This window comes from Tachysurus fulvidraco, chromosome 12, assembly GCF_022655615.1.
Source record: "Tachysurus fulvidraco isolate hzauxx_2018 chromosome 12, HZAU_PFXX_2.0, whole genome shotgun sequence".
In the NCBI taxonomy this organism is placed as follows: Eukaryota; Metazoa; Chordata; class Actinopteri; order Siluriformes; family Bagridae; genus Tachysurus; species Tachysurus fulvidraco.
Genome location: NC_062529.1, coordinates 1,163,525 through 1,177,833, shown reverse-complemented (window position 1 = coordinate 1,177,833; position 14,309 = coordinate 1,163,525). Strand labels below are relative to the sequence as shown.

Sequence of the window (14,309 nt, the reverse complement as noted above, 5' to 3'; positions counted from 1 at the left end):
TGTGATCAGCTGGAAAATTGTGGCTTTATAGCATTTACTTTTTGTATTTCAATATATATGTATTTTAATTATTATTATTATTATTAGTAGTAGTAGTAGTAGTAGTAGTAGTAGTAGTAGTAGTAGTGTTATTATTATTGTTGTTGTTGTTGTTGTTATTATTATTAGTAGTAGTAGTGTTATTATTATTATTATTATTATTGTTGTTGTTGTTGTTGTTGTTGTTGTTATTATTATTAGTAGTAGTGTTATTATTGTTGTTGTTGTTGTTGTTGTTGTTGTTGTTATTATTATTATTAGTAGTAGTAGTAGTAGTAGTAGTAGTAGTAGTAGTAGTAGTGTTATTATTGTTGTTGTTGTTGTTGTTGTTGTTATTATTAGTAGTAGTAGTAGTGTTATTATTATTATTATTATTATTATTATTGTTGTTGTTGTTGTTGTTGTTGTTGTTGTTGTTGTTGTTGTTATTAGTAGTAGTAGTAGTAGTAGTAGTAGTGTTATTATTATTGTTGTTGTTGTTGTTGTTGTTGTTGTTATTATTATTATTATTATTATTATTATTAGTAGTAGTAGTAGTAGTAGTAGTAGTAGTAGTGGTATTATTATTGTTGTTGTTGTTGTTGTTGTTATTATTATTATTATTGTTGTTGTTGCTGTTGTTGTTGTTGTTATTATTATTAATATTATTGTTATTATTATTATTATTATTATTATTATTATTATTATTATTATGCTCACTCACTCACTCACTCACTATGTATAATAATAATAATTATTATTAATAGTTTTATTCCCATTATATCTATCCTAAAAAAATTCTCAACAACAAATCAATCGATCTCTTTAGTTAGATGTGACCGACAGAACGTCCAGGCGACGGCTGTGACGGAGTTAAAATAAATCTTTTCTGCACGGCTGTTTCCCATTAACTCAAAAACAAGAGCTTCATCCAGTGAGGTCATAACGACCAGAGAGACTGAATAAATTAAACAAACAAATAATAAAAGCAAGGGAAGTTAAACACTGGCCAAAACCTGTTGCAGAAGCAGCACCGCACTCTTCGGGGACGACTTTTTGGCACGGTGTGTGCACAATAATTACGGTTCCTGCTCACCCTGATCGTTTTGCGTTGTTGGACCGAACCCAACGGCAGATTGAAGTACAAATGAGATGAAATGAGAGTCTATTCTCTGTGCAATGTCACATTTCCCATGTGCAATGTAAGTGAGAGATAACGCACGACAAAGCAACGTGATAACGACAAAAAACGGACAAGGAGGAGGTGATTTCAGCAGTTTCTTACGTCGTGTGCTTTACTTTCTGGTAGTTAGCTCATTTACGCCATGACTGCTTGAGATCGTTTAAACAGAGCGACATGTTTTAGCTAGTAGCTGGAGAATATAACAACAGTGACTCATTTTGTTTAGCTAGCTTTCAAGGTGTAGTAGATGGTGTAGTAGACAGTGTAGTAGATGTTGTAGTAGATGGTGTAGTAGAAGGCATAGTAGATTGTGTAGTAGAGGGTGTAGTAGAGGGTGTAGTAGAAGGCATAGTAGATTGTGTAGTAGAGGGTGTAGTAGACAGTGTAGTAGATGTTGTAGTAGACAGTGTAGTAGAAGGTGTAGTAGATTGTGTAGTAGATGGTGTAGTAGACGGTTTAGTAGACAGTGTAGTGGATGTTGTAGTAGATGGTGTAGTAGAAGGCGTAGTAGATTGTGTAGTAGATGTTGTAGTAGATGGTATTGTAGAGGGTGTAGTAGAAGGCATAGTAGATGGTGTAGTAGATGGTGTAGTAGATAGTGTAGTAGAGGGTGTAGTAGAAGGTGTAGTAGATGGTGTAGTAGAGGGTGTAGTAGATGGTGTAGTAGATAGTGTAGTAGATAGTGTAGTAGATGGTGTAGTAGAAGGTGTAGTAGATGTGTAGTAGAGGGTGTAGTAGATGGTGTAGTAGATGGTGTAGTAGATAGTGTAGTAGAGGGTGTAGTAGATGGTGTAGTAGAAGGTGTAGTAGATGGTGTAGTAGAGGGTGTAGTAGAGGGTGTAGTAGATGGTGTAGTAGATAGTGTAGTAGATAGTGTAGTAGATGGTGTAGTAGAGGGTGTAGTAGATGGTGTAGTAGAGGGTGTAGTAGATGGTGTAGTAGAAGGTCTAGTAGATGGTGTAGTAGATGGTGTAGTAGAGGGTGTAGTAGATGGTGTAGTAGAGGGTGTAGTAGATGGTGTAGTAGATAGTGTAGTAGATGCTGTAGTAGAGGGTGTATTAGATGGTGTAGTAGATAGTGTAGTAGATGGTGTAGTAGAGGGTGTAGTAGATGGTGTAGTAGAGGGTGTAGTAGATGGTGTAGTAGAGGGTGTAGTAGATGGTGTACTAGAGGGTGTAGTAGAGGGTGTAGTAGATGGTGTAGTAGATGGTGTAGTAGATGGTGTAGTAGATGGTGTAGTAGAGGGTGTAGTAGATGGTGTAGTAGAGGGTGTAGTAGATGGTGTAGTAGATAGTGTAGTAGAGGGTGTAGTAGATGGTGTAGTAGAAGGTGTAGTAGATGTGTAGTAGAGGGTGTAGTAGATGGTGTAGTAGATAGTGTAGTAGAGGGTGTAGTAGAGGGTGTGTCGTAGGTGTGTAGTATAATGTCTAGTAGATGGTTTTAGTAGAGGTGTCGTAGATGGGTGTAGTAGAGGGTGTAGTAGAGGGTGTAGTAGATGGTGTAGTAGAGGGTGTAGTAGATGGTGTAGTAGAGGGTGTAGTAGATGGTGTACTAGAGGGTGTAGTAGATGGTGTAGTAGAGGGTGTAGTAGATGGTGTAGTAGATGATGTAGTAGATGGTGTAGTAGATGGTGTAGTAGATAGTGTAGTAGATGGTGTAGTAGGTGTAGTAGATGTGTGGTAGATGGTGTAGTAGAGGGTGTAGTAGATGGTGTAGTAGAGGGTGTAGTAGATGGTGTAGTAGACTGTAGTCCAGTCTCAGGTCTTCACACATTAATACACATCAGCAATGCCTTTAAAGCGATTGGAGAGAAACAACTCATAAAATTCACTCGATCCCCCGAGGAAAGTAAAAAAAAAGGTTCAGCCGCTGACTGCACACCAACAGAGCTGTCTCTATGGCAACCAAACTCTTTCTCCTCCGCCGTTACACATCTTGAATGTTTACTGTCTGTATAATGTGTTCAGTGTGTCAGCAAGAAATTACCATATTAACATGCTCTAAATACTAAGAGGAAAATCTGGGCTGATTTAACAGCGTCTGATCGCGCGCTGGCGTCATCATGGCTTCCCTCATCGATTTCCCGCAAATCATATTGAGAGGCTGCATTATCGGGGCCGTAGCCTGTGCGCTGCTGCTTCCGCGTGTCGATTTTCATGGCCTGGAGTTAAACGGATAGATTTTCATCACATTTTCCCATCTATGAAGACTGGCCTCACGCCAGCAGCGACCCAATGGTCCTGATAAGTAGGCCTACATAGGCTGACTCGTCCATTTCCAAATCTATTACATTATTTTCATCATTTTCGCTCTAAGCCATTTCGTCCCTATTTCTCATCACTGCCTACATGTGAGGCATTTTTAACAGGACACGACTCTTCCACTTCTTTGAATGTCTGATTCATTTGCGCCTGGGGCAAACCGTTTCCTTGTAAAAGTGGGCCAAAAGCAGGAGGCCAAGCGTGGTGCTGCTGTCCAACTAGAGCTGGAAAAAAGACAAGCAGGATTAGCAACAAAATACTTTATCTTCTGTGTTTGTGGAGCCGGGACCCTTGCAGGAGTCCGAACAAAGCGTTGATCCCGTCTTATCGGTTAGCATTAGATACCGTTTTTCTTCCTCTCCAAGCCTTTATCACGCTTTTAATATAATAATAATAATAATAATAATAATAATAATAATAAAGGAACATTTCATCTGGAGATGTTATATTGATGCCTCACACCTCCAGGGTCGGGGGTTCGATTCCCACCTCCACCTTGTGTGTGTGGAGTTTGCATGTTCTCCCCGTGCCTCGGGGGGTTTCCTCCGGGTACTCCGGTTTCCTCCCCCGGTCCAAAGACATGCATGGTAGGTTGATTGGCATCTCTGGAAAATTGTCCGTAGTGTGTGTGAGTGTGTGAGTGAATGAGAGTGTGTGTGTGTGAATGAGAGTGTGTGTGCCCTGTGATGGATTGGCACTCCGTCCAGGGTGTATCCTGCCTCGATGCCCGATGACGCCTGAGATAGGCACAGGCTCCCCGTGACCCGAGAAGTTCGGATAAGCGGTAGAAGATGAATGAATGAATGAATTTTATATTGAATGTACCAACCCCAGGAGTACTGAATAATAACCAACAAAATCCAAGGTGAAGTCCAGAAGGGTTTAAATCCTCTGATATAACAATTATATTGTATAACGATACTAACGATAGAACTTTTCATTTCCTAACAGGCATGTAATCATATTTAACAATTTATAGTTAGACTTTAGTTATAGTCTGTGAGGCATGTTATTGAGCTGTAATGACAGAAATATAATGCCGATATTTTGTATTTGTATTTTGAACCGTTCTACAACCGGCACATCTGTCAGAGCCGTGCTGCTAAATCGTTCATCGACGACGTTTCTTTGCGTTTAACGGTAAGGCAAAATCGTCTCGCTGTTGCTCCTCTTGTCTCTGTTGCACTTCGCAAAAACAAATCATGTAGACCGCTGACATTTAGTCAATCAGGACAACGTTAGAAATTCAGAAGCTAGCATTCAGATGTTGTGAATATTTCTGATGCCAGGATTTGGAAAGAATACAAATAGAAAGATGTGAATGGGTCAGAAATCGCTGACTGCACCTTTAATAAAAGTGCTGCATGTTGCATTTTAACTTGAATGTCTTTGTGCCGCGTCGTTGTGCTGAGTCAAATACACCGCACAAATATAGTCACAAGCTGAGTTCCTTTTATTAACCTCCAATCATCCTGTTTTTCTCTGGGACAATGCGCACTAATTATATTTCACTCTCTGTAGCTCTGTAGCGTGCCATAAAATCCATGTGCATGCAAATGACCTGACAACGCTCCTCTTTTGATCACTTTTTTTTTAAGTGGGCGATTCTTATTACGTCTCGCTGGGCTTGTTCGTTAACAGCCTTTGGACTCCCACCAGACGTTGCTGGTATTTATTCGGGTAGGAGGGCTGCGGCGGCTGTTTCTTTGTGGTTTGGACTTTCGATAAACGAGGCCCGTCTCGGTGTCTGCCGGGCGGTTTGTCCATTTGTCTGTGTCACTGTTTTTGTCAACTGCAGTAAAGAGGAGTAGGCTGGTTAATCTTCAAGTCCAGCTGGAACATGGGCACTGGTAATTAGTGGGCTCCTGTGCCATGAATCACTAACCAGTAGACAGACCACAGAGCGGACAGACAGGCCGAATCAATCTGCACTGGTGTCCCATTCGTAGGGCCATGTAGTGGAATTAATATAATTGACCTTTGGCGGAAAACTGACAACATGCTAAAGTGCTGAGCAGCAGCCGAGTCACACATCATTAGAGCTGACTGGAACGGAGGAGATGGCCTGTTTATCTGCAATGACATTACAATGTAGGAAACTATTCTCACTGCTAGATATGAGCTGGTCTAATATCCGCAGAAAATACTGAAATGTAACTCACAGAATTAAAGGTGCATGTTTTAAGTGGTTTAAAATTGCTGTACTGAGGCATCATAGGTACAGAGTAGGGATGTACCGATACGATATTTTGGATCGGTATCGACGCCGATCCAAGCATTGTGAGTGGATCGGGTATTGGTGGAGCGTGACCGATCCTAATCCGATACCCGTGGTCATGGGCGTCGGAACCATTATATGTGGGTGGGACAGGACCCACCCACTTTTTAAGACCAATAATATTGGACCCACCCACTTTTTAAGACCAATAATATTGGACCCACCCACTTTTTAAGACCAATAATATTGAACCCACCCACTTTTTAAGACCAATAATATTGGACCCACCCACATTTACCGTCTCTATTCAGCGCATAATGTCTTTTTTTATTACTTTTAATAGCGCCGCCAGTCGAATCCATTCCGCTTGAGGAATGCCCTAATAAATTAAACTCCATTCCTCGTTTTACCTACAGCATCGTCCACGCTGCTTCTTCCTGAAATCCGTGGGCGTCGGAACCATTATATGTGGGTGGGACAGGACACGCCCACTTTTTATTTGCTTCCGACAAAGGTTTCTTGTGTTTTCATTTTTGTATTTCTTTGCCAGAAACAAATAATCGTAATAACTAAGCGAGTTGTTTACATTCTTAAGTTTTAAAAGTAGAAAAGAACACGGATATCGGATCGGTATCGGAATCGAATCGGAAGAGAAAAAGTGGTATCGGTACATCCCTAGTACAGAGTGATCTCTAGTCCAGGGAGTCAGAGGTCGAGGTGGGCAGCGCAGAGGAGGACGAGGTAAACGCATGCGTACGGAAATCAACAGGAAGGATAACAATGAGCGGCACTGAACGGGAGTGTAAACACAAAACAGGCGACAAACCAATGACAGGAAAAGCTTTTTCAGATTAGATTTATTCACCAAAAATACAGAAAATACGTTTTAAAGTTAATAGAGTTTAGTTTGAAACAGTAGTAAATAAACATTGTCGGTTATTTGACGAGTGGAAGTTAAGTGACAAAAGGTGGAGATGCGGCGCTAAGATCAGAACAACAGAGAAATGACATACTGCTCCTTTAAATCCCAAAGCTCTGCACGGCTGAATTCCAGCTTTGCCTTGGAGAACAGTCTGCGTGTGGAGAGCTATTTCTGCCTGCAGAGTAAATACAACGTCTGGAAATAGTAACATGTTCGAGAGGCAAAAAAAAAAGTCACAACAGCTCCACAAAGGGACGGGTTTCATACGGCATCCTGAACGAGCGTAAAACTACAGTACGGGGAACAGTGCGTCCTTGAGCCTGCATGAATAGAAGGCGCTCGCTGTGTGAATGAATACACGGCGTGAAATAATGAATGAGCTGTACATATCTGATGAATGAAAGACCTTCACCTTTACTGAGGAAATTACTCTTCTCCCTCTCCAAACATGCAGAGCGGTGGCTAAATAAAAATGTCTTAACCAGCCTTTTTTTTTTTTTTTTTTGCTCTCCGTACCTGTAATTATGTTTCAAGGCTTGAAAAAAGCAGCAGCACCTTTTAATGCGCTGGAGTATTAAAGGCTGATAAGAGGCTCTTTAGAATCTGTCAGTGCCATTTACCCAGAAGAACTGTATTACTGTAATATGGATATCAACAGGTCATGCTCTGTTTGCACATAAAATTAGAGCTGAGAGTGCACTGAGAGCTGAAGACATGACAAAGCACAAGTGTGTGTGTGTGTGTGTGTGTGTTTAGGAGATCAGCGGCTGCATGCTACTGACTGTCCTGAAATCTCACCTGTGGAGGCAGCTTAAGGCTCCACCTTGTAACAGTCAGTCAGTCATCTTCTACCGCTTATCCGAACTTCTCGGGTCACGGGGAGCCTGTGCCTATCTCAGGCGTCATCGGGCATCGAGGCAGGATACACCCTGGACGGAGTGCCAACCCATCGCAGGGCACACACACACTCTCATTCACTCACACACTCACACACTACGGACAATTTTCCAGAGATGCCAATCAACCTACCATGCATGTCTTTGGACCGGGGGAGGAAACCGGAGTACCCGGAGGAAACCCCCGAGGCACGGGGAGAACATGCAAACTCCACACACACAAGGCGGAGTTGGGAATCGAACCCCCGACCCTGGAGGTGTGAGGCGAACGTGCTAACCGCTAAGCCACCGTGCCCCCACCTTGTTAACAGTGAAATACTAATTGGCTCATTAATGCAACTCCAAAGACTAACGAGCGGTAAATCCTTAATTGACTGATGATGTACCTGCATTTTACTTTGTGCATGCATCAGACAAATTAATAAATCATCTAGAAATAATGATCAGCTGGATCGATAGCGATCGATTCGTCTCTACGTGCTGCTGACAGATCCACTCTCAGTGCGTTAATGCCCGCGCTGATCGTACGATCGTTACCCGATTCCTCGATTATCAGTTAAACAATAAACAATAGGCAGGCAGGATTAAAGCGGATAACGGATTTGGATCCGACGGCGCAGGATTCCGAATGGTTGGAAGGGAAGTATAGCTGAGGTTTATATGAAAGCATTGTTTCTATAGTAACAGTGGATAACAAAGTATCGCTGATATAAGGGGGATTATATGATTTGATATGATATGATAATTTTCTTTCTTTTTAAAAAAAAAATCCACACAATCTGATTCTTGGAGTACATTTATGACAATTATTATTATTATTATTATTATTATTATTATTATTATTATTATTATTATTATTATTATATAATAAATGTATAATAAAAAGAATAACACAGTACAATGAGTCCCTGGAGCTTTAAAAACATTATTTTAAATAGTGTCGTTTCTGGGACCTTTTAAATGAACGATAATATTCATAAATATGAAATGACATCGTTCAGTTCCCTTCTCTGTAAAGGTTATTCCACAAAAATACATATAAAGGGAGAAATAAAGTACCACGATGACTTGAAGAATAACGATCCTCACTGGCAGCGTAAACGCCGCTCGTGCTTCGACTCTAGTCCTGGAGGTCTGTCTGATTTAAAACTGGAAATAAATAATTAAATAATCCTCAATGTCTTTAAAGCATGGAATTAAAAAAAAAAAGAAAAAAAGAAAAAAAAGAAGGTCGGATCAATCGCGTCGGATGTGTGATCGCCTCGGGTGGCGGGGGGTTTACGAGGCGACGGGCTTTTCGTCTGTCCGGCAGAGTGTGAATAAATCCACCGCTGTTCCTCTGGAATCCGTTCCATTACGTGAGAGCTCTCGCCCAGCTAAGTTCAGCTTAAGGCCGTAAGAAAGAGAAATGTATCTATAAATCATGTTTAATAAGCTCCCCGTAGGAAGATCGATATGCCCGTTGCACCTCAGAATTTCAGCGACGCAGTTAACATTTGTCAGTGACGACTGCTTCGTGAGTAACGTTTGCTCCAAGGGATATTTTTAAACCAAGGCGTGAAAAGTGAACGTGGATTTGTCAGTTATGGCGATTTCGTCGGTTATCCGTCTTTATCTAATAGATTTTACTGAACGCTAAATCCCCAAAACTTTGCTTTAAATTTGTAAATTAGTACGAAAAGTTTTCTGTACAGAGAAACGTGTTTGTACTGTATGTGATGTTTGTATGTGGTGAAGGAGTCTCCGGTGTCAGAGCTTTGTAACAGTCAGAGGTAAAGAGTGGGGGGGGCACGGTGGCTTAGTGGTCAGCACGTTCGCCTCACACCTCCAGGGTCGGGGGTTCGATTCCCGCCTCCGCCTTGTGTGTGTGGAGTTTGCATGTTCTCCCCGTGCCTCGGGGGTTTCCTCCGGGTACTCCGGTTTCCTCCCCCGGTCCAAAGACATGCATGGTAGGTTGATTGGCATCTCTGGAAAATTGTCCGTAGTGTGTGTGTGTGTGTGTGTGTGTGTGTGTGTGTGTGCCCTGTGATGGGTTGGCACTCCGTCCAGGGTGTATCCTGCCTCGATGCCCGATGACGACTGAGATAGGCACAGGCACCCCGTGAACCCGAGAAGTTCAGATAAGCGGTAGAAAATTAATTAATTAATTAATGTTTCATGGACACAAAGCCCTGTAATCATAAACGGATAAAAAAACAAACAAATGAAACAGGATATAATTGTGTTGAACAGCACTACGAGTTCAAACCTCACTCACTTCGTCACGAGCATCTTTCACTGAACGTACTTATCCTAAATGATCCTAATGAACATATCTGACGAGTTACCGTCCATCACGTTAACGTATGTCGGTCTACTTTAGATGTGTTCTAGCTAAAGCTGTACAAATGTTAAGGACACTTTACTGGCACAATACAGACATGATCTCATAACGGTGTACGTACCTTGTCATAACGTTAGCATGACATTATTATTACATGGTCAGAACATCCCAGACGTAACATATTGGCTTCTGCTAACTGATGCTTGAGGTGTCCTGCACCGTCAATCGCACCGTCAATTAACACTCCGTTATGAAACGTAGACCTGAGTTCACTTCCTGTCCTGATTACTCAGTTAGCCGGACACTGCGGGTGTCTCTCAACTGTTCCCCTCAAGAGTCACTTTAAACATCTGACGGAGGATAGAGAACTGAGTGGGCTCGCTCTCTCTCTCTCTCTCTCTCTCTCTCTCTCTCTCTCTCTCTCTCTCTCTCTCTCTCTCTCTCTCCCTCTCGCTCGCTCAGTGCATCCGAGAGCAGGTAGAGCAGGGGAGCAAGGTCCCTCATTTGTATCTGTCAAGGCTGATTAATGATATTTCATCCTCTGTTTTCTCCTTTTTCTTTTCCGTTACCTCTCTCTCTCTCTCCCTCTCTCTCTCTCTCTGTCTCTCTCTCTGTCTCTCTCCCTCTCTCTCTCCCACTCTCTCTCCCAGTCTCTCTCTCTCTCTCTCCCACTCTCTCTGTCTCTCTCTCACTCTCTCTCTCTCTCTCTCACACACACACACACACACACACACACACACACACACACACACACACACACACACACTTTTTTATACACCTGCGTAACGTGGGAGCTGGTTTGGAGTGGGCATGTAACTTCCTTCAGTAGGACACATCACGTTTGTGCTCGGATGCGGCGTCACTGACCCTGTACATGTTTGCTTTACATGTGCTTCAGCCTATAGAAAGAATATATAGTGTACAATATTGTCAAGGATGTGATGCTGATTCATCATCCTTTCCCTCATCTCACACACACACACACACACACACACACACACACACACGTGAGCTATCGTTTTACTGCAGTAGCTATAAAGCCCCCAACATCTACTGCAGTCCAAGCACTCAGCATCTCTCTCTCTCTCTCTCTCTCTCTCTCTCTCTCTCTCTCTCTCTCTCTCTCTCTCTCTCTCGCTCACTCGCTCTCTGGTTGTCTCTTCTCCTTGTGATGACTAAATCACTTCTGGGCTTCATTGGATCTTTCCGGTAGCCGTCAGCCGTAGAATTGATGTCTTCACAAGTTCAAGTTTCTCAGTTGCAGTAAAAAGAGCCGTCATCTTTCACACATTTCATTTTCATTACCGCGACTTATACTGCAACACAACGCCATGCTTGTTACTGTAGGGGGTTTGTCCTTGGCCATTTTACACACAAACACACACACACACACACACACACACACACACACACACACACACACACACCAATTAAATGTCAGGATTCACTTAATTAGTTTCAAAAAGGAGGTGAAGATTAAACCAGCTCTCTGCTGATCATTTTTTGAACGGCGGCCCATCGCTGAGAACGAGCCGTGTGTGGATTAAACACGTATTTGATTAAAAACTATTTGATTACTTCCTTTTTTTTTTTTTCCCTCACAAGTCCATTTCTTCGCTCGCTGCCTCGCGAGCCCCTGGTGGATTTGCAGGCTCTCGCGCACGTGAGCCGCGTCGTACGGACGAGGACTTGGGACTGATTACAAAAACAAATTAATCTTTATTCAGATGGGAGTGCGGTAAATCTCGGCGAAACACAAACAAGTATTTACAGTTCCGTAATCGTGTGTAACGAGAGCGGCATAAAACCCTCTGCACGAGTGCGCCTGGGCCTTTTCTTAATGGCTGCACAGCGGCGTTTTTGTGCAAAACTGATTAAAAATGCAATCTGATTACGAGAGCTGGTATTCGGGAGTAGAAAGCAAGCGGCTGTTTCTCAGGTGCAAATGGATTTAGTGGAGAAGGATTAGAAGACATCCGGTGCTCGACGTGCTGCGTAAAGGGCTTTGAAGTGACTGAACGGCAGGTAGACAGGAGCGAATGGGAAATACCTGAAGAGCACTCGGTGGTAACGGAGGAGCGCTCGGCTTGGACCCACGGGCCGTGTTGATTTGAGTGAGAACTGAGCGAGTGGAGCGAGTGAATTAGACCTGGCGGGATGGGTTTATCCTTAATGCAGCGTGTAAGACGACCGGACAATAGAAACGGGTGCCTATTACACGGCACGGCCTCGCGACCGACCGGATCGATACGACATCAAAGCTCATCATCAATCCCGACTCTCAGGCACTGAAGTTCGTCTGCCTTTCGACAAAGAGGCCGGAGTGCACTTCACTAATGGCTCATCGCTGACTGTCGGGAAGTGAGAGGAGGTGATAACCTGCGAAAGACTACAAAAAAAAACAACCTAACTGTCTACTTCCAAATCTTTGATGATAGATAATAATAAACCATTGGGCTTAGTTTCTGAGCCTTGTATTTTTTTCTTAAATGTATTTAACTCGAGGGTGCACGGTGGCTTAGAGGTTAGCACGTTCGCCTCATACCTCCAGGGTCGGGGGTTCGATTCCCGCCTCCGCCTTGTGTGTGTCTCGGGTCACGGGGAGCCTGTGGCACAGGGCTTTGTGTCCATGAAACATTAATTAATTAATTAATTTTCTACCGCTTATCTGAACTTCTCGCGTCACGGGGAGCCTGTGCCTATCTCAGGCGTCATCGGGCATCGAGGCAGGATACACCCTGGACGGAGTGCCAACCCATCACAGGGCACACACACACACACACACACTCTTTCACTCACACACACACACACTACGGACAATTTTCCAGAGATGCCAATCAACCTACCCTGCATGTCTTTGGACTGGGGGAGGAAACCGGAGTACCCGGAGGAAACCCCCGAGGCACGGGGAGAACATGCAAACTCCACACACACAAGGCAGAGGCGGGAATCGAACCCCCGACCCTGGAGGTGTGGAAAATGAAATGTAAAATGCAAATTTGTGGTAATATTTTAATGATACGTGATCGGAATAAAATTTTGTGATTTGAGCTCATTTAAATAAATGGACGTGTTTCTGTACATGTGATTTTATTTTTATTTTTTTAAAACCAGGCAGCTCCAGACATGAGCATATGAGCTCTAAATGCTGTTCCCACAGACCCTCTGCTTTACCACAGCGCCTCAGCTGTTGGCCAGCCCATAACCCATAACGTCCTTGAAGTCCTTGAAGCTGATGTGTCCATCCAAGTCGTGGTCCACATGTCTGTCAGGAGAGAAATGTCACCCAGTTACTGACTGCACAAAGAAAACTCTCCCCAGCCCAACATATTATAACAGGCCTGATGGTTATTTCCAGCTTTAGAAGCAGATAAAGCTTTATACCCGGTCCTGTAGGCGAGAGCGTAATCTTGTTAGTTGATGGATCTTAAGTGAGAGTGCACGGAAGCCTGAAACACGGGGAAAGAGCCAGAATGCCACCAACACACAACAACAAAACACTTCAACAGAGGCGAACACTGAAGGCGGTATTGAGTGACTGTCGGTGACGGATATTAACTCGAAACGGAGAACACGGAAACCAATAAACACTCGGTTTCCTTTTCTCAAATTCAATAAGGCACCCTGTCTTTAAATCCGATACTTGTCATAGTAATCAGTATCAATCTTGTAAATGCCTGTGGTGCTGTTAGTTTCTGTCATTTTCATGAGAATTATTCAGAAATATAGAACAAATCTGGGGGGCACGGTGGCTTAGCGGTTAGCACGTTCGCCTCACACCTCCAGGGTCGGGGGTTCGATTCCCACCTCCGCCTTGTGTGTGTGGAGTTTGCATGTTCTCCCCGTGCCTCGGGGGTTTCCTCTGGGTACTCCGGTTTCCTCCCCGGTCCAAAGACATGCATGGTAGGTTGATTGGCATCTCTGGAAAATTGTCCGTAGTGTGTGTGTGAATGAGAGAGTGTGTGTGTGCCCTGTGATGGGTTGGCACTCCGCCCAGGGTGTATCCTGCCTCGATGCCCGATGACGCCTGAGATAGGCACAGGCTCCCCGTGACCGAAAAGAAGTTCGGATAAGCGGTAGAAGATGAATGAATGAATGAATAAAAATGTTACACATTCTTTCCTTACACATATTTAATGGTGCTTGCAAAGCAACATTCTTGTTATTGTGCCGGACAAAACTTTGACGCCTAACTTGTCCTGCAGCTTTTGTCCTAGACCCACGAATGAGGTGTCAAATTGACCGGCTCATTGAGGAGAGGTGTGCTATGACTTTTATAAGCGATCGGAATTCCGGAATTCCCGGTACGGAAGCTTAAAATGGCTTTTTTTCCCCATCGACTTCAGGCAAGTTTTCGAGCGATTTACACCAGACTCGACAGACTCCTTCAGGACCTTACTCCAGACAAAGTATTATTTCGGTAGCAACTTTTGTCCAAAAGTATTGGCACCCCACCGGGTATTCAGGTGACGACACGTGTGGCCCCGC

The 14,309-nt window shown here is 43.4% G+C and overlaps 1 protein-coding gene across 9 annotated transcripts in view; it reads right to left on the bottom strand.

The window, feature by feature from the left end:
* Positions 1-6,557: 6,557 nt before the first annotated feature.
* Positions 6,558-14,309, bottom strand: part of efcab11 (EF-hand calcium binding domain 11) — a 55,402-nt gene continuing 47,650 nt past the window's right edge. For 6 of the 9 annotated variants that reach the window (XM_047821464.1, XM_047821465.1, XM_047821456.1 and 3 more), the window contains one exon: positions 12,895-13,086. In XM_047821464.1, coding sequence (XP_047677420.1) covers positions 12,992-13,086 — 95 coding nt within the window. In that variant the 3' untranslated portion in view covers positions 12,895-12,991. Of the gene's footprint in view, positions 6,778-12,894; positions 13,087-14,309 lie in introns of those variants that run through there. The other 3 variants (XM_047821466.1, XM_047821462.1, XM_027157065.2) reach the window with 3 other exon arrangements.